At 38.9% G+C, this 25,418-nt stretch overlaps 1 protein-coding gene across 2 annotated transcripts in view; it reads left to right on the forward strand.

The window, feature by feature from the left end:
• PDZRN4 (PDZ domain containing ring finger 4) overlaps positions 1–25,418 on the forward strand; it is a 432,779-nt gene that overhangs the window by 342,841 nt on the left and 64,520 nt on the right. For both annotated transcript variants that reach the window (XM_070370621.1, XM_005896817.3), the window contains 2 exons: positions 11,568–11,824; positions 15,261–15,363. In XM_070370621.1, coding sequence (XP_070226722.1) covers positions 11,568–11,824; positions 15,261–15,363 — 360 coding nt within the window. The remainder of the gene's footprint in view (positions 1–11,567; positions 11,825–15,260; positions 15,364–25,418) is intronic.

The following is a 25,418-nucleotide window of genomic DNA, read 5'->3' on the forward strand; positions in this document are numbered from 1 at the left end:
TGGATGTGACTGAGCTAATTGAGGCCAAGGGCTTGGCTCAGCTTCTGGCATATTGTGAAGAATGCTCACTTAGTGCTAACCGGTATTGTCTTTGTTGCTGCCAGGACTGTAAGCACAGGTATTTTCTTGTATCCCCAGAGAATCACCTGGTCTCTGTCACTCAAGAGTTCCACAGGAAGGAAAGGAGGGAATCAAGGAAGCATGAGTCAACATCATAGCATGTCAGCTGCCTTAGCTGTATTATTTATCTGAGCCTGTCCATAGCTCTGTGAGTGGGTGTTACTGTCTCCTGTTCCAGATGAATTAATGAGGCTCATAGAATTTAGATCACTTAAAGTCCCACAACTGATATTGAGAACTGTGTATAGACCCCAATCCTGAATGATTCCCACATCCTTGTTCTTTTTGCTAAAACACTGAATGGTGGGCGGGGCTCTAGAGCAGAGCAATTAATGCATTTTCTTTGCCACTCAAATCCATTTTTATAGTAGACTTAAGTAAAAGGAATAATATGGATAACTGGGCTACGCAATAGAGCGTGGCAATGAAAGGCATGCAGTTTGCACATAATCACAGGTAACTTTAGAGACAAACCCAATCACATTTGTTTTAACATGGTGGTGGTGGTTTAGTCACTCAGTTGTGTCTGATTCTTGTGACCCCATGGGCTGTAGCCTGCCAGTCTCCTCTGTCCATGGGATTCTCCAGGCAAGAATACTGGAGTGGGTTGCCATTTCCTTCTCCAGGTTGTTTTAACATGTAAACTGATAAATACATAAAAATTTATTTAACACATTTATTGAGTGTCAAGTACGTGCCAAACACGTTTGGGGCCCTTAAACAATAGTACTAGACAAAACATGCAGCTTCTTGTCGTTCAGCATTTGTTGCACAGAAGCATTTAAACAGCTAAGCATGTTTTGATATGCTTGTAGATCGGGGACAGTGGACTTCTGGTGAAGAGGTACTCAGCATCTTTGATGTTGTCATCAGTGTCCTATTACAAATAAGTCACTATCTTGTCCCTCATTAGTTACTATGTATAACACTAGTATTCCTTTGATTTAACAGAAAGTTATTTTTAACACTTCTATGACACTATGCTAGTGTGGCTGAGACCCAAAGTTATGTTCTTAATATCCATATATATTCTCATCATGGAAATGGTACCAAGAGATCTTGTCCAAGGGCTGAGAGCACATTTCTGCTTGTTCAGTGAGTATGAAAAATGTATAGCTCTGTCCGCATCCTTAGTTGCTTATGCTGTTTATAGTAATTTTTAAAGAAAATCTGGGTCATTTAATTACAATGAAGTTTGTTCCCAATGAAACAGTTTGAGTTCATTTTAACAGCATTTGCCCTATGTATGCCTTCTGTCTTTATACCCTTAGGCCTGCTGCAGGAAATTTTATGTCTCCATCAGAATTTCTCTTTAAGTTTAACATATTTGGATCTGATGTGTCCAAACTCAATGGATAGGTTTATTAATAATCAACTACATCAGCTTAGTATTATCTTAGGAAGTAAAAGGTCAATAAGCCGTTGTTATCCTACTATTTCATCAGCGGACTCTTCTCCAAAGACTTCAAGTCATTATTCACTGCTTATAGAGTCACTTGAGATATAAAAAGTCCTTTATAGTAATGAAAGAACTCCTACAATTAGCCAGAAGGCGGTCATCTATCTTTTTAAATAGCTCGGCTTGGAGGAGAACAGGGTTTCAGGTGATACTCGATAGACGAATTGTTATGACAATGATAAAGTTGGTGATAGCAATCTGTGTTTTTTGCTGTAGGGATGTGTGTGTGTGTGTGAGATATGTGCACAAGAAAAAAGACATTCAGTTCAGACTAAGAATTTGTTCCTCTTAAATATATGCAAATACGGAAACACTCTGTAGGGACCTTATAATTCCTCAATTGCTTATAATTATTTGCTAACTAAATGATTATAGCATAAATACGTTTGTAGCTAATAACAAATATAACAGTATCTTGAGACATTTTATTTTGACATAATTTCAGACTCATCAAAAAGTTATAAGAATAGCACAAGGAATTCTCAAATACCATACATCTAGAATTTTATTTAACATTTTTAATAAACATTTAACATATTTAACATTAACATTTTACATGTGCTTTAGATTCATTCTCTGTCTCTCCTCTCTTCCCCACCCCATCTCTTGAGTGCTCTCACTCTCTCCCTCATCAAGTCATAAAGATTAATATCACCAATAGTGGGCCAAGGTGGTAAGTTTTAGCTTTTTTTTAATTAATTTATTTTTTATTGAAGATAATTGCATCACAGAATTTTTCTGTTTTCTGTCAAACCTCAACATGAATCAGCCATAAGTATACATATATCCCCTCCCTTTTGAAACTTCCTCCCATCTCCCTCCCCATCCCACCACTTTAACCATTATTTTGTTTTTTTTTTTTTAAATCAGAGGAGTTTCATGCCTAGTTATATTAATGAGTAGGAAACAGAGAGCACACTCAAAGAGTTTCATTGAAGAAAGCTGAATGAAGGAACACTTACAGAGGTATGAGCAGAGTTAAGGGAATGCACACAAGGAGTAGCAATAGAAAAAGAAATCCTTACTACTCACAGACCTGAAGGAGGAAAGTAAGCCAGGGTGTGAACCAACCCTGACCAGAGCTGGCATCCTGAAAGCCAGGAAGGGAGGGCTTGGATAAACACAGAACATTAGGTCTCTTACCACTGGCTAAGGCAAGCAAAAGACATAAAGCAAGGGAGCCCAGTGACATGGAATACAGTTGGCAGCACCCCAGCATATACAGAGCTGGGTAGAAGAGAGTACACTATGGATCTCAGGGACAAACCAAGAAACTCCAGCTCATGTGCCAAAGAGGAGGAGTTTCCATTTCTTTCATTAGGGGAGGGAAGATAAATTTATTTATAATGAGGGAAATAAAACTATGGTGCATATATTTTATTTCCCTCAGTGAAAATCGAAACTATCATAACCTGTTCCTTTAATAATTGGAATCATGTACATAGATAACCACTGTTTAAATTTGCTAAATCCCAGCCAAGTGGGAAAGCCTGGAAGAAAAGTGTGGCAATGAAAAGAAAGAAAGAAAAAGAAAATACAAAGAAGGAATACAAAAATTAAGACAGAGAAAAGATAATAGGGGGAAAGGCAATTATTAAAAATGCATCCCCAAGATTTCCTATAACCAAAAATATAAATTGGTTCAAGAAGAGCTCTGAAAAATCCCTAAGTAATGGGTCTATAACATTTTTTAAAATTTGTGTTTGGTTGTGCTGGATCTTCACTGCTGCGTGAGTGCTTTCTCAAGTTGTAGCAAGCAGGTGCTATTCCTCCTTGCTGTGCTCCAGCTTCTCATTGCGGTGACTTCTCTTGTTGAGGAGCACAGACTCTAGGCGCAAAGGCTTCAGTAGTTGCTGCTCGCCATCTCTAGAGCATCAGCTCAGTAGTTGTGGCGCAGGGGCTTGAGTTGCTGCACAGCATGTGGGATATTCCCAGACCAGGGATCGAATCTGGGTCCCCTGCATTGGCAGGCGGATTCTATCCAGTGCACCACTAGGGAAGTCCTGGGTCTACAACATCTTAATAAGAAAAGTTGGAGATGAGTCTTGCTTGCATTTGGGAACACTTTGTCATCAAAATGTACTGTGAAATGAGCTGGGAAACAGCATCCTGTAGTAGTGACCTCAGTGTCACAATCAGTTAACTAAATATATTATTAGGCTCTTAAAATATCTCCTTGGGTTAATGGGAGTCTGCAATTCATATGTTACATGTAGAAGTATTTTGAATAAATTCAGTTCTTTATGTTGTAAATGTGTGTCACACAGGGTTGATAGGGCAAATTCTGCACTGTTGCAAGTTCTAGGTTAGACTATTTGCTAAGTCACTTCAGTCGTGTCCAACTCTGTGCAACCCCATAGATGGCAGCCCACCAGGCTCCCCCATCCCTGGGATTCTCCAGGCAAGAACACTGGAGTGGGTTGCCATTTCCTTCTCCAATGCATGGAAGTGAAAAGTGAAAGTGAAGTCGCTCAGTCGTGTCCTGACTCTTAGCGACCCCATGGACTGCAGCCTACCAGGCTCCTCCGCCCATGGGAGTTTCCAGGCAAGATTACTGGAGTGGGGTGTCGTTGCCTTCTCCGAGGTTAGACTATAGTCTCTATTGACTACCTGGTAGCTCAGTCACTAAAGAATTCACCTGCAATGCAGGAAACCTGGGTTTGATCCCTGGGTTGGGAAGATCCCCTGGAGGAGGGCATGGCAACCCACTCCAATATTCCTGCCTGGAGAATCCCCAAGGACAGAGAAGCCTGGTGGACTGCTGTCCATGGGGTGGCAAAGAGTCGGACATGACTGAGCAACAAAGCATAGCACAGAAAGCACAACACAGTCTCTTTTGGGTAAACATACAAGTCAGGGGTCAGCAGCACACGGAGACCTGGAACTCTTGGACATACAGTGGGTCTGTATTCTAGTGGAAAGACCCCACCCTGCTGTTGCTCTCTTAGGGTCATGTTGTCAGGAGGAAAACACAGGAGATTTAGGCTGTCTGAGTTAGAAGTCAGTTATCTCCATTTTCTGGGAAAGCCAGCTAACCAGCACTGGGGAGCCTTTGGAGCTCAAGGGAAGCTGCAAGACCTCACACACCAGGAAAATGAAGCTACCACCCTGCAGTCCAGGCAAGACAGAAGGAGCCCCAGGATCACTTCTGAATAAGTCTGCTCATTAGCACCTGTGTGATAATTACCATATTCTCTTCCCCAAATCTGACAACAGCTCTGTCAAAAGAACACTGAACCACACAGACTTTTGATTTGATGCAACATAACATTTTTTACTTTCTCACTTTCTAAAATATGATTATCACAGGCCTACCAATGTTTTGTTCATTGACAATATTTTTTAAATGTTTCAAAATTAAGTTTATTCAATCTCACAAGATTTTCTTCATAACATGTTGCACAATTCCTTTTCTGTGAGTTCTTTTTGCTATAAATATTTCTTATGCTATGCTGTCCTCAATTTACATAACAGATGTCCATCTAGAATCAAACATTCCAAGTTTAGAAAAAGGCGATATGCTTAAATTCTTTAAAACTGATTTACAGATTGTATACACCAAGTGTTTTAATGAATTTGGATTATTTTAAATTCCTTTCATACCAAACATTTTAGCAGCAATTTAAATATTGCTTTTTTCTTACATAAAATATTATTAGGCTCTGTTTTTATAACACCCCCATAATTATCAGAGAATTTGATCAGCAATCACATAGGGATTCTAATCAAAATTAATTTCATAGTTATTCGTGAGGGTGAGAGTTCTTGTAAACTGTCATGCCCAACCAGAATTACAACACTCAGATCTGAGGATCTAAAGTAAAAATAGTGACTGTAGTTGATAACACTGTATTATATAATTGAAATTTGCTAAGCAAATAGAATTTAAATGTTCTCACCTAAAGAAAATATAATTAATGAATTGAAGTGATAAATGTGTTAATTAGTTATTTGGAATCCTTTCACAATACATACATATATCAAATCACTACCATGTACATGTCAATGTACATGGTAGTGTACATCTTATAATGTTGTTATCTGTATCTCCATAATGCTGAAAATAAATGAATGAATGAATGAAAAAATAAATTTTATAAACATTAAAAAACAGTATTTAAGTGTTTTATGCTTGCTTATTCTCCACTTGAAATTGTACATAATCTTTGGTATTCTGCACCTCTTCTACTGAGTATTCTTATATGTATGATCTCATGAAAGGTAGAGATACTTAAAAGCCCTTAGTTTCTGTAAGAGGCACAGAGGTTTGGAAACCCTCATTGTCCCAAACAGCTGACCTTGGAAATGAAATCGCACCAGGATGATTTTGTCATTCATGCCCTTGTTTGCGCTTTGGAAAAAAGAAAAGCCTGTTTGTTTTCTGACACTCAAGAAAATTGTGCATGTGGCTGGATTTGGAGGAATAATCAAAGCAGAAGAGCTCACATACAAGCTGAGGCCACCAGTCACTCTGGGGAGGTTGTTGACAAGTGGCCCAGATTTTTCAGTTTATCCAAAAGAGTAGATTGATTTTTAGTTAAACAGAAGCTTCACCAAATGATAGCGTGATTTGGTTTACATATGAAAAGCTATATTTTTTACTTAACATTCACAAGTTGCTTATGGATTAATTAGCCCATCTGCCACAACAAATGGATTCTCAGTTCTTTTGCATTGCTTGCTGAAAAGTGACTACTTGTCTCCTATTCACTTCCCTGTATCAATATAATGGAAAATAATTTTTTAGAAGCAAGACATTTTTTTTTTCATATCTGTAAAAATGTGTATATATTTTCAACGTATCAACTAAATTGATAAAGTAAGTGCAGGAAGGAGGAAGATCCTCTCTGGAAAGGATTTCCCATGGTTAGGATTTCTTTTAGTCACTAAACATTTGGTAGAACTGTTCCAAGTTTGGCATGATTAAGGCTCCTCTTTACACTTGCTTCCAATCCCAAATCTGTTTTTCTTCTTAAGGATAACCACATCTCTGTTTCTTTAAGAACTTCTATCATTAGCATCTTCCTTTCCTCCTTTATGCTATTACCAATTCTGATAATCTTCTTTATCAATATTGTGCCTGGTTTTTCATTTATCTCAAGTCAGGTGACTTAATCACCATTTCAGAGTCCCGTTGCTCCACTCTGGGGCTGTGAGCTTCTTATCAGAGAGCAATTACATGAGTCTTTTCAGTTTTACTCAAGTTGCTAGGTAGCTTTATAAACAAATCAGTTTTGTCCACAGTTATCAAAAAGCCAGATGTAATAGAGTAATATATATAGTAATAGAGGGAATTATCTCATATACTTCTCATGTTTATTAGGACGCTCTAACCTCTCACTGATTTCATTAACAACCACTTTAGAAAAAGGTCTCTTTCTCTACACCATGTTTAAATCAAATCATCAGCCTTCTGCATGTACTCTTCAAACCCACACCCTGTAATACATGGGTATATCTTAATTTTCAAATTACCTTTCCTCCCATAAATTTTGCTCCCAACACTCTTCACCCAGTTTTTCCTCCTGAAAATCAACTTCTACCACTTGCTTCTTTCCATTGATTAGGCACCTAGAACAGTTTGGATCAGCACTCTTAACTACCTGTATTAACTGGAATGCCATTAATAGCTGACTTTTCCTTCTCCAATTTCATTTCACACATATTGTCCATACAAAACCAAGATTGAGATAGAGAGAGAGGAAGAAGGAAGGAAGGAGGGAAGGAAAGAATATGATGGAAAATAAATAAAAGGATAACGATATGGCACTATGAAATACCAAATATCTTGTTGGTTTAGTATCTAACCACATGGAAAATACAGTTTTGCTATTAATTTATTTGTTAATTTACTTCAAAACTTTCTACAGGATTAAAATTTCAGATATTCTTTCAAAATTATTATTCTCCCTAGTTGTAACTAATGATAACTGAGTAAAGGAACTGCCAGAAAATGCCAGTTAAACTCTTCTTTTTTTTCTATTTTGAAAGGCATAACTTACGGTGACCTTTTGATAGGCTAACAGTATGTTGATGAACTTCAAGTGAAGTGAAAAAAAGAGTATTTCGTATCATCAGCGCTTACATTTTCTAAGGGATCACATGGGGCAGTATACTGAGCCTTTAAAGGTCATAGAGTTCTTTACTTTGAGAGATATTAAATAGCTTATGAAAATAGGGGTCAGCTGCATGATAACCAGAAGAAAAGAGCATTCCCAATACGGAAGTAAGATATTTGAGATTATATTGACTGTCCTTTTTTAAGATTGTATTCATTGTCCATAAAGCAAAAAATTAATTTTGCATATAAATGCCATGGTTGTAAATGAATGAATGTACAGGTCTTAGAATCAATAGCTATTGATCTTGCTGTATGAATGCTAATATTGTCTGCATATACTAAGTATTATGATAAGAACTAATAATTTCACAGGCTAAAATACTCTCCAGTAATTTTTTGTTTCTGCAATTTTTTTATACTTTTCTGAACTTAGCAAAAATGATCTTACTTCACTTATAGGAGCATAAGATAAATAATCTTTATCATTAAGGAACTTACTTTTTAAAATTATTATTTCTTTGAAGATCACTAAGACAAGTAAGAAACAAAGGAGTCTCAAGACGAGATTGTAGGCAGGGTACTGAGCCACCTTGGGGAAGAAATAGAATAATGGCATTTCTTCACTATTTAATAACATACAATTTATGCATTAGTAGGATTTCATGTGGGCTTCCTCTGGAGAAGGAAATGGCAACCCACTCCAATATTCTTGCCTAGAGAATCCTGTGGACAGAGGAGCCTGGTGAGCTGCTGTCTATAGGGTCGCACAGAGTCTGACACGACTGAGGCAACTTAGCATGCATGCATGCATTGGAGAAGGAAATGGCAACCCACTCCAGTGTTTTGCCTGGAAAATCCCAGGGACGGGGGAGCCTGGTGGGCTGCTGTCTATAGCATCACACAGAGTCGGACACGACTGAAGCGACTTAGCAGCAGCAGCAGCAGCATGTGGGCTTCCCAGGTGGTGCTAGTGGCAAAGAACCTACTGTCAATGCAGAAGACAGAAGGGATAAGGGTTCGATCCCTGGGTTAGGAAGATTCTCTGGAAGAGGGCAAGGCAACCCACACCAGTATTCTTGCCTGGCGAATACCATGGACAGAGGAACCCGGCAGGCTATGGTCCATAGAGTCACAAGAGTTGGACATGACTGAAATGACTTAGCACACACACATGCAGGATTTCATGTATGACTGCAAGAAACCATGGCCACAAATTATTTTCCCTTTACCTTCAGATAATGTTTAAAGTTCCTTCAAAAAGAACACTTTCATTCTGCCATTGTTAGGAGTTACTCTAGATACAATGCTTATAGGAAAAGATAGCATTATTGACATTGTTCCAGTAGGTTTTAAATACCTGATAATAGATTATGACCAAGAGTTCTTTTCAGAGAGGTAAAGGTATGAAATCTTGCACAAATGAATATTCACTCAGTTGAAGGGACACCATGAAGCAGGAAATATGTGGATAAAAGGGCAATTCTTCCATATCACGTAGATTATGACGGAACAGTCTCTCTACCACTGGATCATCTTCCATAATTCTGGAGTTAGTAAACACTGACCATAAGAAGAGACAGAGGATGATGGTCTCAACACAAAAAGCCAGATTTCAGTTTGTACTTTTCCACCCTGGAACTTCTCTTACCACTTGCTGACTACAGGTCTTCAGGAGTAGTGTCCTCTCCAGAGTGCCTGTCATCTGAAAGTGCTAAAAGAATGAGTGCCAGTTAGTAGATGTACTGTGTTCATATTGCCCCATATGCCCAAAGTCATCAAGCCATTCCAAAGTTATACCAGTGAAAAGTCAGTGGTAATGTTCTAGTTCATGGAGAAAATTAATGACTATGCACATTGGTAGGTAAACACCCAAATCTCCAACTGAAGTTTCTTACTAGTTATTCAGGAACTGTACTGGGTCATATGGTGCTGGTGAGGAAACTTAATTGCTCAATTTCTGAAGGCACATTAACTTTTTCAGGGTCAATTGAGTAAATTAGCTCATCCAGGTCATTAAGCCTATCTCTACATGACATGACAATTTCCACCTAGCACTGTATCATTTACCCCACATTCACTCTGAGCATGCACATATTCTTTCTCTACTTGGAGAAAGTGTGCTCATTTGAATGTCAGCAATCTCTTGCTGGCTGCAACTCAGTGATTCCCTTTGTGTCTTTTGAAGGCTTCCAGGGATCTCTAAAGATTTGCTGGTGCAGCAATGGCACTGAACTGAACTGAACTGAACTGGACGGCACCCCACTCCAGTACTCTTGCCTGGAAACTCCCATGGGCAGAGGAGCCTGGTAGGCTGCAGTCCATGGGGTCGCTAAGAGTCGGGCATGACTGAGTGACTTCACTTTCACTTTTCACTTTCATGCATCGGAGAAGGAAATGGCAACCCACTCCAGTATTCTTGCCTGGATAATCCCAGGGACGGGGGAGCCTGATGGGCTGCCGTCTATGGGGTCGCATAGAGTCGGACACGACTGAAGCGACTAAGCAGCAGCAGCAGCAGCAGCAGCTATTAGAGCCTCACCAGCAGATGAGTGGTTTAGTTGTCCAGAAATGGTATAATTTCAGGGGTTTTGAGCACAGTACTGTACTCCAAAGTATCTCTTCCTATTTGAAAAAGCCAACATTATTGGTTCATTTGGGTGGGAGTTTTGACTTTCTTTTAGGATTCAATAGCTGTTTATGAAAACACAACTTCCACTAAGAGGCTATGTTATTAGAACCCAAGTTAGGGGAATAAATTGATGACAATTTGAGAGCAGTCTCTGTACTACCTCTCAAGAGGGTAATCAGAAAAGCCTGTGGGTGTTTTGGGCACCACAAAGGTGGGGAAACATCACTGGCCCTTAAAAAGCAGGCATGAGAGAGTGTCACTTAAAGAAAAATTTTTATCCCCCAAATGCCAATGGTTGGCCCAACTGAGAAGCAGTGATGGAAGGAAAGGGCAAACATCCCCTCTTCCTCTGTTATGTCCAGGCTACATTGGAGAGTCATAAATTTGTATAGATGAATACAGGTGAGGAGGCAAAGGGACATGGCATACTGTCTCAGAGGTGTTTTAGAGCAGTGCTCCTTTCTTGTGCATGTAAATCAGCTGGAATCTTGTTAAAATGCCAGTTCTCATTTAGCAGGTCTGGGGTATGGCCAGGGATTCTGCATTTCTAATCTCTTATGCTGCTGGTTCACAAACCATACTGTGAATGGCAAGGACTTAGAATAACATGCACATGAGCAGTAACATGGTCTTGGATAAAAATGATGAATATAAAATAAATCTGACAGAAATTATATTGCAAGTCAGTAAGACTAATTAAGGGCCTCTCTGGTGACTCAGTGGTAAAGAATCCACCTACCAACGCAACAGACGTGGGTTCGATCCCTGGGTCGGACGATCCTGGAGAAGAAAATGGCAACCCACTCCAGTATTTTTGCTTGGGAAATCCCATGGCCAGAAGAGCCTGGCAGGCTACAGTCCATGGGGTTGCAAGAGTGAGACATGGCTTAGAGACCAAACAACCACAATACTAATTAAATATTGAAAATTCCACCAAAAGATTGATAGGTCATTTTTTAAAAAAGATATACTTACCATTTATACCTAGCTGAAGATTTTAATCATTTTCTGAGGCTTATGGTTTGAGGCTTGTGGTTTTGAGGCTTATGGTTTGAAATCTTTACTAATAATTCTGATGGTGTGCTTTGTAAAGATATAAGAAATAACTGTTTTCCTAGTTTCCATCACTTTCTCCTGTTGGTGAATAGTTCAGTAAATGTCAATGTCTGATTAAGTATTCCTTCACAAAATTCATAGCAGAGCTTGTTTAAACCTCCCCTGCGCACCTTTTATTAATCTATCATGACAGTCTCTCTGTTCTTTCCTCTGAGGTGAGCAATGCCCTTTCATCTTTGCAGGTCAATGGGAAGGATCTCTCAAAGGCTACCCATGAAGAGGCAGTGGAAGCTTTTCGAAATGCCAAGGAGCCTATCGTGGTCCAGGTGCTAAGGCGAACACCTCTCAGTAAACCAGCCTATGGGACAGCCCCAGAAGTGCGACTCATGAATGCCAGCACTCAGACGGACATCACCTTTGAACATATAATGGCCCTGGCCAAACTTAGGCCACCCACCCCTCCAGTGCCCGACATCTGTCCATTTCTGCTCTCAGACAGGTATTTTTCTGTCTTTTATACTAGAGCCTTATCTGTTGTCATTTGTCATTGAAAGTAGATGTTGGAAAGAATCAGGCACCGTAGCAAGTTGACAGTTACAGAGACAAGCTCTCAGTTCTGTTTGGAAAATATCTGTGATTGTGTCTCCATACAATTAGTGCTCGGTTGTCTTACTCCTCCCTTTCCTGACCCACATAATTGTTTCAGCTTAGGAATCCTACTTGCTGAGATGCAGTGAGAAAGTCTGGCTCTGATTAGTTCATCTTCATAGTTTCAGTCATCACAAACCTCGCACAGCTCACAAGCACAGGTCAGGGAAATAGATTTTCTCACTGAAGTTGCCAAAAACATTATTAAGACAGACCTAGAAGCAGCATGTTGGCACTCTGTCCTCCTTTGTGGGTTGCCTTGCTCTCGTTCTTTTTTTTTTCTCTCTTCTTTGAAGAAGCTAGGAAATTCACTTTATTAAGGTGCAATTCTCTGCAGGAAGCAATTACCCGATATATTGAGATGTAAACCAAAGGTCCTGGCTGTCTGAGAGGAAGTATATAGAGCTACAAAATAAAGAACTATTAAACGAATATTTCTTCCTAGTTTTTACCTGAGTTAAAGGCTGTTACAGCTATTTTACTCAAATAATCCTACCTGTGCCATTTTGGAAGTCTGTTTGGCCCCACACATTTTTTTCTGTGAGTTTTTAAGCAAATATTCAAAAATGATTGAGAGCTTGTTATATAAGAGCAGAACTCTCTGTTGGCTTCATTTTCATTGCCTGTTGCAATCCATGTTCCATTTAGTAAAATGTAGACCTGGTCATGACACCTGCCTGCCCTTTAGTGTCTTCTATTAAGTCCATCTCAGTGATTCACATATGTGCATTAAAGTCACTTGGGAACTTTGAAAAGCAGAATAAATGCAGTGCCTGGCTCAGTCCTACCTTAGGCCAAAATATAGGCATTCGAACTTTTCAGAAATCTCCCTAAGCAATTTTTTTTTAATTTTATTTTATTTTTAAACTTTACATAATTGTATTAGTTTTGCCAAATATCAAAATGAATCCGCCACAGGTATACATGTGTTCCCCATCCTGAACCCTCCTCCCTCCTCCCTCCCCATACCATCCCTCTGGGTCGTCCCAGTGCACTAGCCCCAAGCATCCAATATCGTGCATCGAACCTGGACTGGTGGGCACCATGTGCACCACTTCTTGAAACCTTATGTTTCTAGGTGGGCAGGGCCTCTGTCTGTCTGACCTATGATTCTAGTCATGTATCCCTTACTTATTAAATAGCCCCTTGTGTCAGGCATTAGAACTCAGTCCTGGGCAGAAAACTGGTAACAAAAACAAAGCCACTACCTCCTGGAGCTTATATTCTAGAAGGGAAATGAAAAACACACAAACAAAAGAACAAATAATATTTATTTGTACAGCCTGATGCAGAGTAGCCATCCAACAAATACATTCTTGAATGAATAATAGTTAACATTTACTAGCTAACTTAACATGTTTTAGATAATATTCCTCATAAAAGTCTCCTGAGTGAGCACATTACATTATTACCATGCCCATGTCACAGATGAGGAAAAAATGTTAAGGAATTTGTCAAGGTCACACAAAAGGAAGTGATAGGGTCAGGCTTCTGAACCTAAGGCATTTGACCCCTTGGTAGGCGCTCTCATAGCTTCTCTATTTTCCCCTTAATTATCACACTGTATTAAAATCCCCACTTTGCTGCTCTACCCAATTAATAGGACAATAATTGGGTTTTGTGCCCAACCAATTTCCAGCAATTGGCATAGGGCCTGGCATCTTGTAGATACTCAGTAAATGCTTACTCAAGTATCAGGAAGGTGTCCTTCACAGCAGGCCTCCTTTTTCAATAATTCAAGGACCAGGAAAACACATCAGCTGCTCTAAACAGCAGGTTATGATGTTTAAGCAGTGGGAATGGGCTTCTCAAAACCAGTCCAGGTTTAAGCTCTTAGACCAGCAAGCAAGATGCTGCCTGCACTGCTTTTGTTCTTTGGGCCCAAATTAGAGAACAGTAAGAAGAGGCTGGTAGAGTATTTACACTGATCCTGTGAGGTACCAGGATGGATCTTTCCGGCTTTTCAGCTATTAATAGATAAGGGGACTAATTTATACTACAAAGTTCATTTTTGTCCTAATGTTCAGAATGGACTTAGAGACCTTTCCTGAAGGCACCTTGGTTAATTTCACATAGGCTTCTTTCACTGAAATTCTCATAGAGAACCTCATGCCCTTTGCTGCTAAACTGTGCTTAGCTTTCACATTGGGCTTCCCAGGTCGTGCCAGTGGTAAAGAATACACCTGCCAGTGCAGGAGACGCAAAAGATGTAGGCTCTATTCCTGGGTCATGAAGATCCCTTGGGCGAGGAAGTGACACCTCATTCCAGTATTCTTGCCTAGAAAATTCCATGGGCAGAGGAGCCTGGTGGGCAACAGTCCAAACGGTTACAAAAAGTAGGACACAACCAAGCAACTGAGCCACACACACACACACACAGAGCTTCATATTGTATAATGTATACATATGGCATAGAGTAATTTGAAAGCACTACTATGAATTATTTAAAACATTTCCCAAAAGTTAATGGATACATAAAAGTCATACACAGTGTCCTGGAACCCCTTCATTTCCTTTACTTTATCAGTTCTCTGTCCCAAGATGTTTTCTAAAAGGATTATGAAACTCTATGGTTTATAGGGGTTTCCAGTGAGTTATCACCGTGAACATTCTTTAGTGTTTGTGTATGTGGGTTATGAGGGAGAATGAGGAAGAAAGTCTCAAGAAATGGAGGCAATGTGAGTACAATTTACAGACTGAAAAATACAATCCCCACTTCACTCCCACATCTGTGGATTCTGCATTTAAGGATTCAACTAACTTCAGACTTGATTTTTTGATCCATGGTTAATTGAAAAAAAATACAGAACCCATGCATTCAGAAGACTGACTGTATGAGCTTTTAAAATCAAATTTAAGAAACAGTTTGAGGCTGTAATTATGAAATTGGTAGTACTTTATTACAAAATACCCACCTTTGGGCAGACTGCAGTCTCAAAAGCCACACACCCATCTATGTATCAAGTCCACTGGATGGAATGGAAGGCAGCCAGAGTATCAATATGGCACCATTGCCAGGATAGAGGGCACATCTGCCCCTTCACAAAATGAAGCTCTGACAATGAGCCATTATCTTGGTATTCTCTCAGAAAATCAAATTGATGGATTTCATATAAAGGGAGAAAGAAAAGCAATTGTTCTTTCTGAGCTGTAGTTCATTTAAAGGCTAGATCACTATAGGTCTTATTGGTGAGCAGAGAAAACTAAAGTGAAATTCTAATGTCTTTTTTTAATCTTGAGAACAACCCTTTTGATCCATTTCTATCATATTGCTACATTCCCCACAGCTGCCATTCTCTCCATCCGATGGAGCATGAATTTTATGAGGACAATGAGTATCTTTCCAGCTTGCCTGCTGATCCAGACAGAACAGAGGACTTTGAATATGAGGTAAGATCATTTTCACACCACTTTACACTTTTCCATGAAGTTATGGTTGAGGGGTTTTGCATAACAAAGAAAAAATTAATTTATTACTATGAGACATATTTTATCTATTATATATCTAAGCTAAGAGCTTTTAAATATTTGTTTCAGCTATTTGGTGTCTAGTATTTTATGTGTATTGGAAAACATTTTGATAATATAAACCTGAAAATAATTTGCTCACATTTTTGTTGCTTTGTATAAATAGTATTATGGAAGCTACATTTTTTTTCTTCTTTTTGTAATATAAGAGAATTTCAAGTAGAGTTTGGAAAGGAAATTATATTTAAAACCAAGACTATGTTTACTATTTTTATTCATTCTGTAGTACTTTTATTTTAATTGATAAACTAAATTTTATATTATTTGTATTCCCCTTCACAAACTCAATATTCTTTTTATTTATGACTTCCCTATTGGCTCAGACGGTAAAGTGTCTGTCTACAAAGTGGGAGACCTGGGTTCGATCCCTGAGTCAGGAAGATCCCCTGGAGAAGGAAATGGCACTCCACTCCAGTACTCTTGCCTGGAAAATCCCATGGACAGAGGAGCCTGGTAGGCTACAGTCCATGGGGTCGCAAAGAGTCAGACATGACTGAACAACTTCACTTCAAAAACTCAATATTCTTTTTATTTATGACTCAAGTACTTTAAAGAATATTTTCCCTGACTTTCTAGAAAGAGAGATGACCTCATGTCCTTTGTTGTTAAACCATGTTTAACCTTTACATAGTACATGTTAGAGTGTGTGTACTATGATATGAAATAATTTCCAAAACCTGTCTATTAATTACTTAAAAGTTTGCACAAAAGTTAAAGGATTCATCCTAATATTTCCTCAGTTTCTGCAGTCCATGAATCTTTGAAAGGTTTCAGACTACTCTGGCATTTGGAAATAAAGTAGATTGAGGGCATAAAGAAGCTTTGGTAAACAGCAAAGAAGTCATGATTATCTGCCCTTTTAATGCTTTAGATGATGTCATACAAGTTCAGCAAAATGTTCTCTTCCATTTTACAACCAGGAAATCCTGAAATCTCTTCCCTTAGGAGGATCTGAAATTAAATAAGGCCAATTCAGTGAAGCTCACCTAAAGCAAATAGACATTTATTTGAAAGCTCCCTCCAAAAGTCATTGCTGGGGATTACAGAAATCATTATTTCTTTTCAGCCAGAATTTGGAAGAGTGTGCAATGATACCCAATATCTGAGTAAATGGTTTTGTCATTTTTGTTCACATTAATTACTTATCCCCCCTCTCCATTAATTTGATTGAAAAGTTTTATAAATCCTCAAGTACTGATATACACTGAAATATCCATTAAGTTTTGCCTATTCATGCAAAATAAATTACAAAGTTGAGTCACTTATCCAAATAATTCAAGATTAAATGATGTCTTTCTTTCAGTTAATTAATTGCTTTGGGTTTGGGGGATGGAATTATCTAGATCACTTCAACTTTTTATTTAGTTTGTGCCTTAAACCTTTATTAAAATACATCTGATATTTGGCAAAACTAATACAATTATGTAAAGTTTAAAAATAAAATTAAAAATAAATAAATAAATAAAATACATCTGTGTGCTAGGGAAGGGTATGGGAGAGAGACTTGCTTAGGCTAAGCAGAGTCACAGTAAAAATTATTTTCAATAATTAGCATGTCATTGACTATTACAATACAGTCAGATTCTCTAGTGCTTACTCTAGCTGAACCACATCCTCTTTTCCAACCAATGTCAACCCCTAATAGAGGCCAGCATCGGTGTGATGACAGTGGTAAATGCTCAGACAGGTCTTCTGTAGCCTGTAATCTGAACTAATCACAGAATCCTAGTCATTACTTGGCTGTCAGCTGTGATTCTCTTGCCAAAGGCACCTTTCTGAGTTATTGAAATAAAGAATGTTCCAGTGAAATTTAAATAAGGAATAAGTTACTGTGACAGGCTTCGGTCAGGAGGAAGGGTACAGTTGAGAATATCTGCATGGCTAATGGGGGAGTGGAGGCACTGGGGAAGACCCAAGGATGATGGACCAACTTTAGAAGAGAGTGATTCTACTCTATACCTCACAGTGTGTTACACTAACATGGCAGTGTCACACACCATCCCTCTTGATTGTGTCAGATGGGACTGTGAGACCTAGTGAGCCCACTGCTATCACCAGAGCTGACTGTGCTCGCCACATTAAGTGGGGGGAGATTTAGAAATGCTGCCTTTACATGCTATTACACTTAGAAGCAGACTCGTCCAGTGTTTCTGTGACTAGCTCAGATGATCCCAGCTTCTCCAGAAACTCTGTTAATAACCCAGAAGTTGGGGGGATGCAGAGAATGCCATGGTCCTTCAAGAAGGACCAGTTTTATGCCACTCAGAGAGTATTATGGGAACCTGAGGTCTAATGGTCAAACAGAGGACTTCTTCTCAGAAAGAGATACTCATTCCTCTTCAGCTTAAAAATGAAAACACATTGATAGGCAATTGGGAAAGTAGAGATATGACTCCTTTTCATCTGTTTTTGTTCAGTTGTACCATAAATATTTAATGAGCAGTTAAAAAAGATGCCAGGTTTTTATCTAGGTTTTTATTTAGGATTGATAAAGCCTTTACTCCAGTGGAGCTTAACCTTTAGGGGACAGAGATGGGCAGAAAACAAGTGAAGATGCATTATATCAGATGGTGATTAAGTCCTCGTGGAGAACAAGCAGTTTGGGTAACAGAGGAAGGAAATGCATGGTTTGGGGATGAGGTGTTGCTGTCTCATACAGGTGGTCAGGGAGGGCTGCTCTCTTAAGAGACCTGAAGAGAACTAGCCATGTGGATTCTGAGAGAGCAGCTTTCCAGATAGAACAGAGGGCAAGCATGGATACGAAGGGCCAAAAGCAGGACCACTCCTGGATGTGCCCAGGTACAGCAGAGGCCAGTGTGCTCTGGGGACCGGGCAAAGGGGATAGACAGGCAGCAGTATGAGGCAAACTCAGAATGAGTAGGGGCATATCTTGAGGGACCTTTGGCTTTTACAATGAGATGCAAAGTTGCTGAAGGAGAGCCTGGCCGGGTTCTGCAGTCCTCACAGGATCCCTCTGATGCTGGAATGAGCTTGAAGGTGGGCAAGTAGTCTCCAGCCTACCAGTGAGAGGAAAAAGGGGGAATGGGACCTGGCTGATGACAGAGGCGGTGGTAAGATACGGTCTGGAAGGCAGCATTCACCCTGCCCTGAGGCTCTGCCTGTGTCCGTGCTTCCACATCTTGTCTTCTAGCTTTAATAGTCTGTGCTCTGGGGGGCTTTCTTCTTCTGACTTTCTAAAAGCAAAATATCATAGGCCAGAGTGAAACACAGCTTCTGGCATCCACTGAAACTAGCATAATAAATCTACTCTTAAAAGACAAAGTGTACAGAACTGCATTTCTGAACTTGCTGAAAGCAAACTATGCAATTATTAATATTTAGGCATCTTTTTAAAAGGCCTACTTACTATCGACTCAGTGAACCAAAGCTGATCTATCTTGTGGATACATATTTAGGGACTTTTAGTGTGGGAATTTTTGACCCAATAGACCAAAACAGACCTGAATATCTCTATAAATACACATTTAGGGACTCTCTAACACGCAGATTACTCTATAGAAAGATGGTAACTGCTCCCCTCAGAGCCATGATAGACAGCAAGCACGTCTTTGGAGATACTGTAGTCAGTATGTCAATGCTATGGTGACTCTGGTGGGGTAGGGACCTCTATGAAATTTTAATGACACCCATATCTCACCATGACCTATCACCACTTTCCCCAGGAAAATTATTTGACTGGGTTTTACATTTCCCCTCAGTGCTTCAGAAAAATCTCAGCAGACCAGTCTTTATTAAAAGACTCACAGCTTGAAATTTGATCTTTTTTCAAAAACAATAGCACTGTTTTCTAATTAAAAATGATAAAGGATTTTAATTTTAACTTTGAGGGAAAAAATAAAAACATAAAAATTTACACAATACAGCCTTCATAAGAGTCAGGGTGCTGACTTTCACTGAAATAACACTGAGGATTAAGCACTCTTTTTCTGTATTTTCAACTTTGTTCATTTTTTTCTTTCATAGAGCCAGCTAAAGGTTGAAATAAATCATAAATAGCCTTTAGCAAGTCACAGGCAGATCTCACATCCAGCCTCTACCAGAAATAATTTAAAGGGAAAGGCTTTGAGAAATATAGAGCTCTTTTGTCCAACTCTTAATAGAGATATGTTTGCTGTTGCAGGAGGGCAGAGAAGATGTTGAATTTTCTGCAGCATTTGCAATCAACTCTCAAAATTCGATGTTGAGAGCGGAAAGTCAGAAAATTAATAAGTGCAGCATTTTGATAGTATAAAATATCATGTTAGACACAACAAGCAAGTAATTTTAGCAACATTTCTAAGCCTGGTGATTTTCATCACTTAGAAATGCTACTTGAAATTGTTGTTATTCCTTGGCCTAAAATAAGCTGAAGAAACATCCAACAGCCTAAGTACTCATAGAGTTGCCCTTGTCTGTACATTGTCATCACTGTGAAAGGGCGTTTAGAAATTTGCTTGGACAGATGGTAAAGAGAGAAAGACAAGTACATGTCAGAGTTCTATATAATGTTAACTGAAAATCCAACTTGGGCTATAAACAAGAAAGAGCATTAAGCATATTAATTAGCTACCTCTTAGCAATTCTTATGCAAAGCGTAAGTAAACCCTTGTGCTCTGCTGAGAAGTGTCATTTTGCAAAATTTATTTCCCAGGTCTGGATCCCTGTGAATATGTGCAGAATATTTGTGAGAATTTAAGTATATAATCTCTCTCTTACATAGTTAAAGAAAAGAGAATTTTGAATCAAAGACATGTTCATTCAAAAAAATAGCTAACAAGAGAATAAGCATTAGTGAGATTTTAATCATATCTTTTTGGGCAGATTCATGATTTGTGAGCCAGCTTTCAGAAAAATGTCCCTAGTGTGCATACGTAAGAGCTATATGTCTCCTTTCTAGTCTGTGAGGGCAGAAGCCTTCTCTGCCTGTTCATCATTGCATCCTATCACCTGTCTCAAATCTGGTACTCAGTATTTGACGAAGGAATATATGAGGGTTCTTACTGCTGTCTCCATGAACCAAACTTTGAGCAGTGCAGTCCCTTTCCACCTTTTGTACAAGGGAATTGGAAAGAAGCTTAAGACCACCATGAAGTTATGACAGATATCCTCTCCCTTTTTAATAGGTATTTGTTCTTTTTTCAAGTTTGTTCTGTTTTACTGAGCTCTCCCTATTTACCTCACCCCCTAGCCCCTGGCAACCATTTTTTCTACACCCCATTTCTGTGTTTGACTTTGTTTTGTTTTGTTTCGATTCCACATGAGTGATACCATGCATATTTATTTTTCTCTATCTAATTAATTTAACTTAGCATAATACCAAAATCTATCTATGTCACAAATGAAAGAATTTCCATCTTTCTCATGGCTGAATGATAGTTCATTTTATGCACATACATATATATGTGCATATATATATATATATATGTATACTACACCTTCTTTATCTGTTCATCTATTGATACATAGTTTGTTTTCATATCTTGGCTATTATAAAGGTATTTGTTCTTTATGTTAGGGGTTCTAATCCTAGTGCCATTTTTGTTTCAGTTAAACCTTTCTAAGGAAAGGGCTAAAACATGGAGAAACAAAAAGAACTATGTAATGAAATAGATTTTTGACTCCATTAAAATTAATTTTTCTAGTCATAATATTATAAATTCATAGAATCTCATATTTGACATGTTCTCTAATCCACTCCTATATCCAGTTTGTAAGTTCTTCAACAAGGGATAGTTAAGCAAGCTTGTAAAACTCCACAGTGGACAGAGAACTGAGAGCCTCCCCAAGTAAACAACTCTGACTCTTACAGTCAGTTCAGTCACTCAGTCATGTCCAACTCCTTGTGACCCCATAAACCGCAGCACACCAGGCCTCCCTGTCTATCACCAACTCCCAGAGTGCACCCAAACCCATGTCCATCGAGCTGGTGATGCCATCCAACCATCTCATTCTCTGTCGTCCCCTTCTCCTTCTGCCCTCAATCTTTCCCAGCATCAGTCTTTTCCAATGAGTCAGCTCTTCACAGCAGGTGGCCAAGTATTGGAGTTTCAGCTTCAACATCCGTCCTTCCAATGAACAGGACTGGTCTCCTTTAGAATGGACTGGTTGGATCTCCTTGCAGTCCAAGGGACTCTCAAGAGTCTTCTCCAACACCACAGTTCAAAAACATCAATTCTTCAGTGCTCAGCTTTCCTTATAGTCAAACTCATATCCATACATGACCACTGGAAAAACCATAGCCTTGACTGGACGGATCTTTGTTGACAAAGTAATGTCTCTGCTTTTTAATATGCTATCTAGGTTGGTCATAACTTTCCTTTCAAGGAGTAAGCGTCTTTTAATTTCATGGCTGCAATCACCATCTGCAGTGATTTGGAGCCCCCCAAGATAAACTTAGCCACTGTTTCCACTGTTTCTCCATCTATTTGCCATGAAATGATGGGACCAGATGCCATGATCTTAGTTTTCTTAATGTTGAGTTTTAAGCTAACTTTTTCACTCTCCTCTTTCACTTTCATCAAGAGGCTGTTTATTTCTTCTTCACTTTCTGCCATAAGAGTGGTGTCTTCTGCATATCTGAGGTTATTGATATTTCTCCCGGCAATCTTGATTCCAGCTTGTGCTTCCTCCAGCCCAGCATTTCTCATGATGTACTCTGCATATAAGTTAAATAAGCAGGGTGACAAAATACAGTCTTGCTGCTGCTGCTGCTGCTAAGTCACTTCAGTCGTGTCTGACTCTGTGCGACCCCATAGATGGCAGCCCACTAGGCTCCTCTGTCCCTGGGATTCTCCAGGCAAGAATACAGGAGTGGGGTGCCATTGCCTTCTCCAATGCATGAAAGTGAAAAGTGAAAGTGAAGTCGCTCAGTCATGTCCGACTCCTAGCAACCTCGTGGACTGCTGCCTACCAGGCTCCTCCGTCCATGGGATTTTCCAGGCAAGAGTACTGGAGTGGGGTGCCATTGCCTTCTCCGATACAGCCTTGACGTACTCCTTTTCCTACTTGGAACCAGTCTGTTGTTCCATGTCCAGTTCTAACTGTTGCTTTCTGACCTACATACAGGTATAGTCTCTGAGAAATGTACTATGAAGTTTGAAAAAGTGATAGCAGGAGTGTGTTTGGGTATAAAACATAACTCATAAATAGACTATATAGTATCCATATGTTGTGTTAGACATCAGGGAAAGAGAAAATAGTGTGCAGTGTGAAAATATAGAATCTTCAGAATTTTTTAATTGACTGGGTGCTTTACAGTTCACCAATCTATTTCCTTCCACTTGTTAGTTCCATTTTAGAATTATTAATAAAATATCTAAAATAACTTCATACCACTTACCTCTTGAGCAATAAAATCATCCATTTAAAAATCATGTTAATAAGTTCATTCTTTGGGGAACTGTATTGAATTGAAAACTAATCTAGATGAAGTGTGAATATATTTTTATTAATTTGAACATTTAAGATAACATGTTGTTCTGCCAGACAGGCATTGGTTCAGTAAGGTATCTAGTAATGAGACTACCATTTTCACTTCAGTTCACCATGTCAGTTATATCACATTAAATCCTAATCATGGCAGCCAAACCGTCCAGTTGTCATATATTGAGGATTATATGTCCTATATCATGACTGCTTCCTCCTTTGTCTAAGACATTCCTTTATCTCCAGGCTACTTCTTGATCTCCTGGGGCCAGTCTATAGTCTGTAGTCCATCCAATCCCCACTGCCAGACCAGACCTTCTTAAATGCGCTTCTTATTGGCTCACTCCCCTGTTTGTCATCTTGTAGGGCTCTGTTCCTTGAATTAACTCTAAGATACCCTATGTGGCATTGAAGATCCTTTGTACTCTGTCACTGCTCTATTTTTCCAGACTCTAGTAGTGTGCTTTTCTTTATTTGTGTCTTTACTATGGGCTTTTTCACTCCTGAAACACCTTTCTCACTATCACTTTCCCATCAATGAACTCCCCTATGATATTCCATAAATATTTTTGTCATGATTCCCTGGGCTATAGTGATTTTTGTACTTATATTTTTATTCTAAATGATTTTTATTTTTAATAGAAGTGACCACTCCTAATTATCTTTATATCACCTGGAAAGTCTAGCACATGCCCTGGTTCATGAAGGCCACCCAGTAGCATTTGATGAGTGAACAAAGTATTGACCATTTCTGCTGGTGTTATTCTATGAGCCTGAATACAAATTCAAAGGGATAAATGAAGGAAAGATCAAACCAGTCAATCCTAAAGGAATATTCAATGGAAGGACTGATGCTACAGCTGAAGCTCCAATAATTTTGCCACCTGATGCAAAGGGCCAACTCATTGGAAAAGACCCTGATGCTGGGAAAGATTGAGGGCAGGAGGAGAAGGGGGCAACAGAGGATGAGATGGTTGGATAGTATGACTCCGTGGACATGGGTTTGAGCCAATTCATGCAGCCCATGGAGTTGGACACGACTTAGCAACTAAATGGGCTTCCCTTGTGGCTCAGCTGGTAAAGAATCCACCTGCAATGTGGGAGACCTGGGCTTGATCCCTGGGTTAGGAAGATTGCATAGAGAAGGGAAAGGCTACCCACTCCAGTATTCTAGCCTGGAGAATTCCATGGACTGTATAGTCCATGGGGTCACAAAGAGTCGGACATGACTGAGCAACTTTCACTTAGCAACTAAACATCAACAACAAAATGAAGGCAAAGAAGAAGAGAATTTTGTAATAGAGTTGTGAAAGTCTTTTTTTTTTCTTATAATAATTCAACTAACAATCCAGTTGTTAGAATAAACAATTAACATACACTTGTACCAGGTTGTAAAAGAAGGAAATCTGGATTTTTCTGATTGCCTTTCTAACAAAGAAAATCTGCATGTTTTACCCCAAACTTATAAGTTGGAGGACCCTAGCAAATAGACATGCTAATTTACATAGGTAAAGAATGGACTAGGGTTCAGTATTTATTAGGATAATCAGATGTCCTGGTTTGCCCTAAACTGTCTGCATGTATGACTACTGTTCAATTTAGTTATGAATGGCATCCTCTTCCACTTTCAGAAATGTCCTATTGCACAGTACATTGTATGGTTTTCCTGGTTTTTATACTTGTTGAACCTTAGTGGAGGCTGAGACTTTGTAATCCCATTCTATATTGTCCTAATATTCCAAGCAGAGGTGACTCAGAATATCCCAATTTGAATACCGATCTTATTAAATTGAACAATTTTCCTAAGTCATGAGTCTCTATTAAAAAAAAAAGTCTTCCTTAATGAATGACTAGAAAGAAAATGACACAAAGTTGGAAATAGTCATCAAAGTTACTGTAATTCTTTTCAATTTTTTACTGAAAGAAATGAAATTAGTTGAGCTGTTAATTTGGTCATGTAATTTCATAAAACAAATATGAGGAAAATTTGTCTTTTGCCTCACTGATTATGAAAACACTAAACCTAATTTCCTAAGAAAACAATGAAAAGCAACTTGAACCTTCCAAATTGGTTATTAAACAGTGTAACCAAGGGAACATTTCTTTGAAGAGGAATCTAGATATAAAATGAAGATTCCTTATACTGCATGTATGAATTTTATCAAAATGCTGATATTCAGTTTTTGTTTGAAGATGCTCAGTGATGCACATTCAGATGATTTTCTTGCATTAGTGAAAAGTGTTTGTGAAAGGTTGTGTTTAAGGTGAATATTTGCATATCAAATAATATTTTCAGATGACTTCTGCTTTCAAAGAAGTTTACATAGGGACAAAGAAAGGATTTTAATGTTCCTTTTAGAAGCAATGTAATCAAGTGGAAGGAATTCAAACTAGGAGTCTGGTTCCAATTCTAAATCTGTCTCTAGAAGCGACTTATTACCTTTTCAATAATAGCATCCTCACATGTGAGATCTGTGGGGCCATCAGTGTTG

This window comes from Bos mutus, chromosome 5 (assembly GCF_027580195.1).
Source record: "Bos mutus isolate GX-2022 chromosome 5, NWIPB_WYAK_1.1, whole genome shotgun sequence".
NCBI lineage: Eukaryota > Metazoa > Chordata > Mammalia > Artiodactyla > Bovidae > Bos > Bos mutus.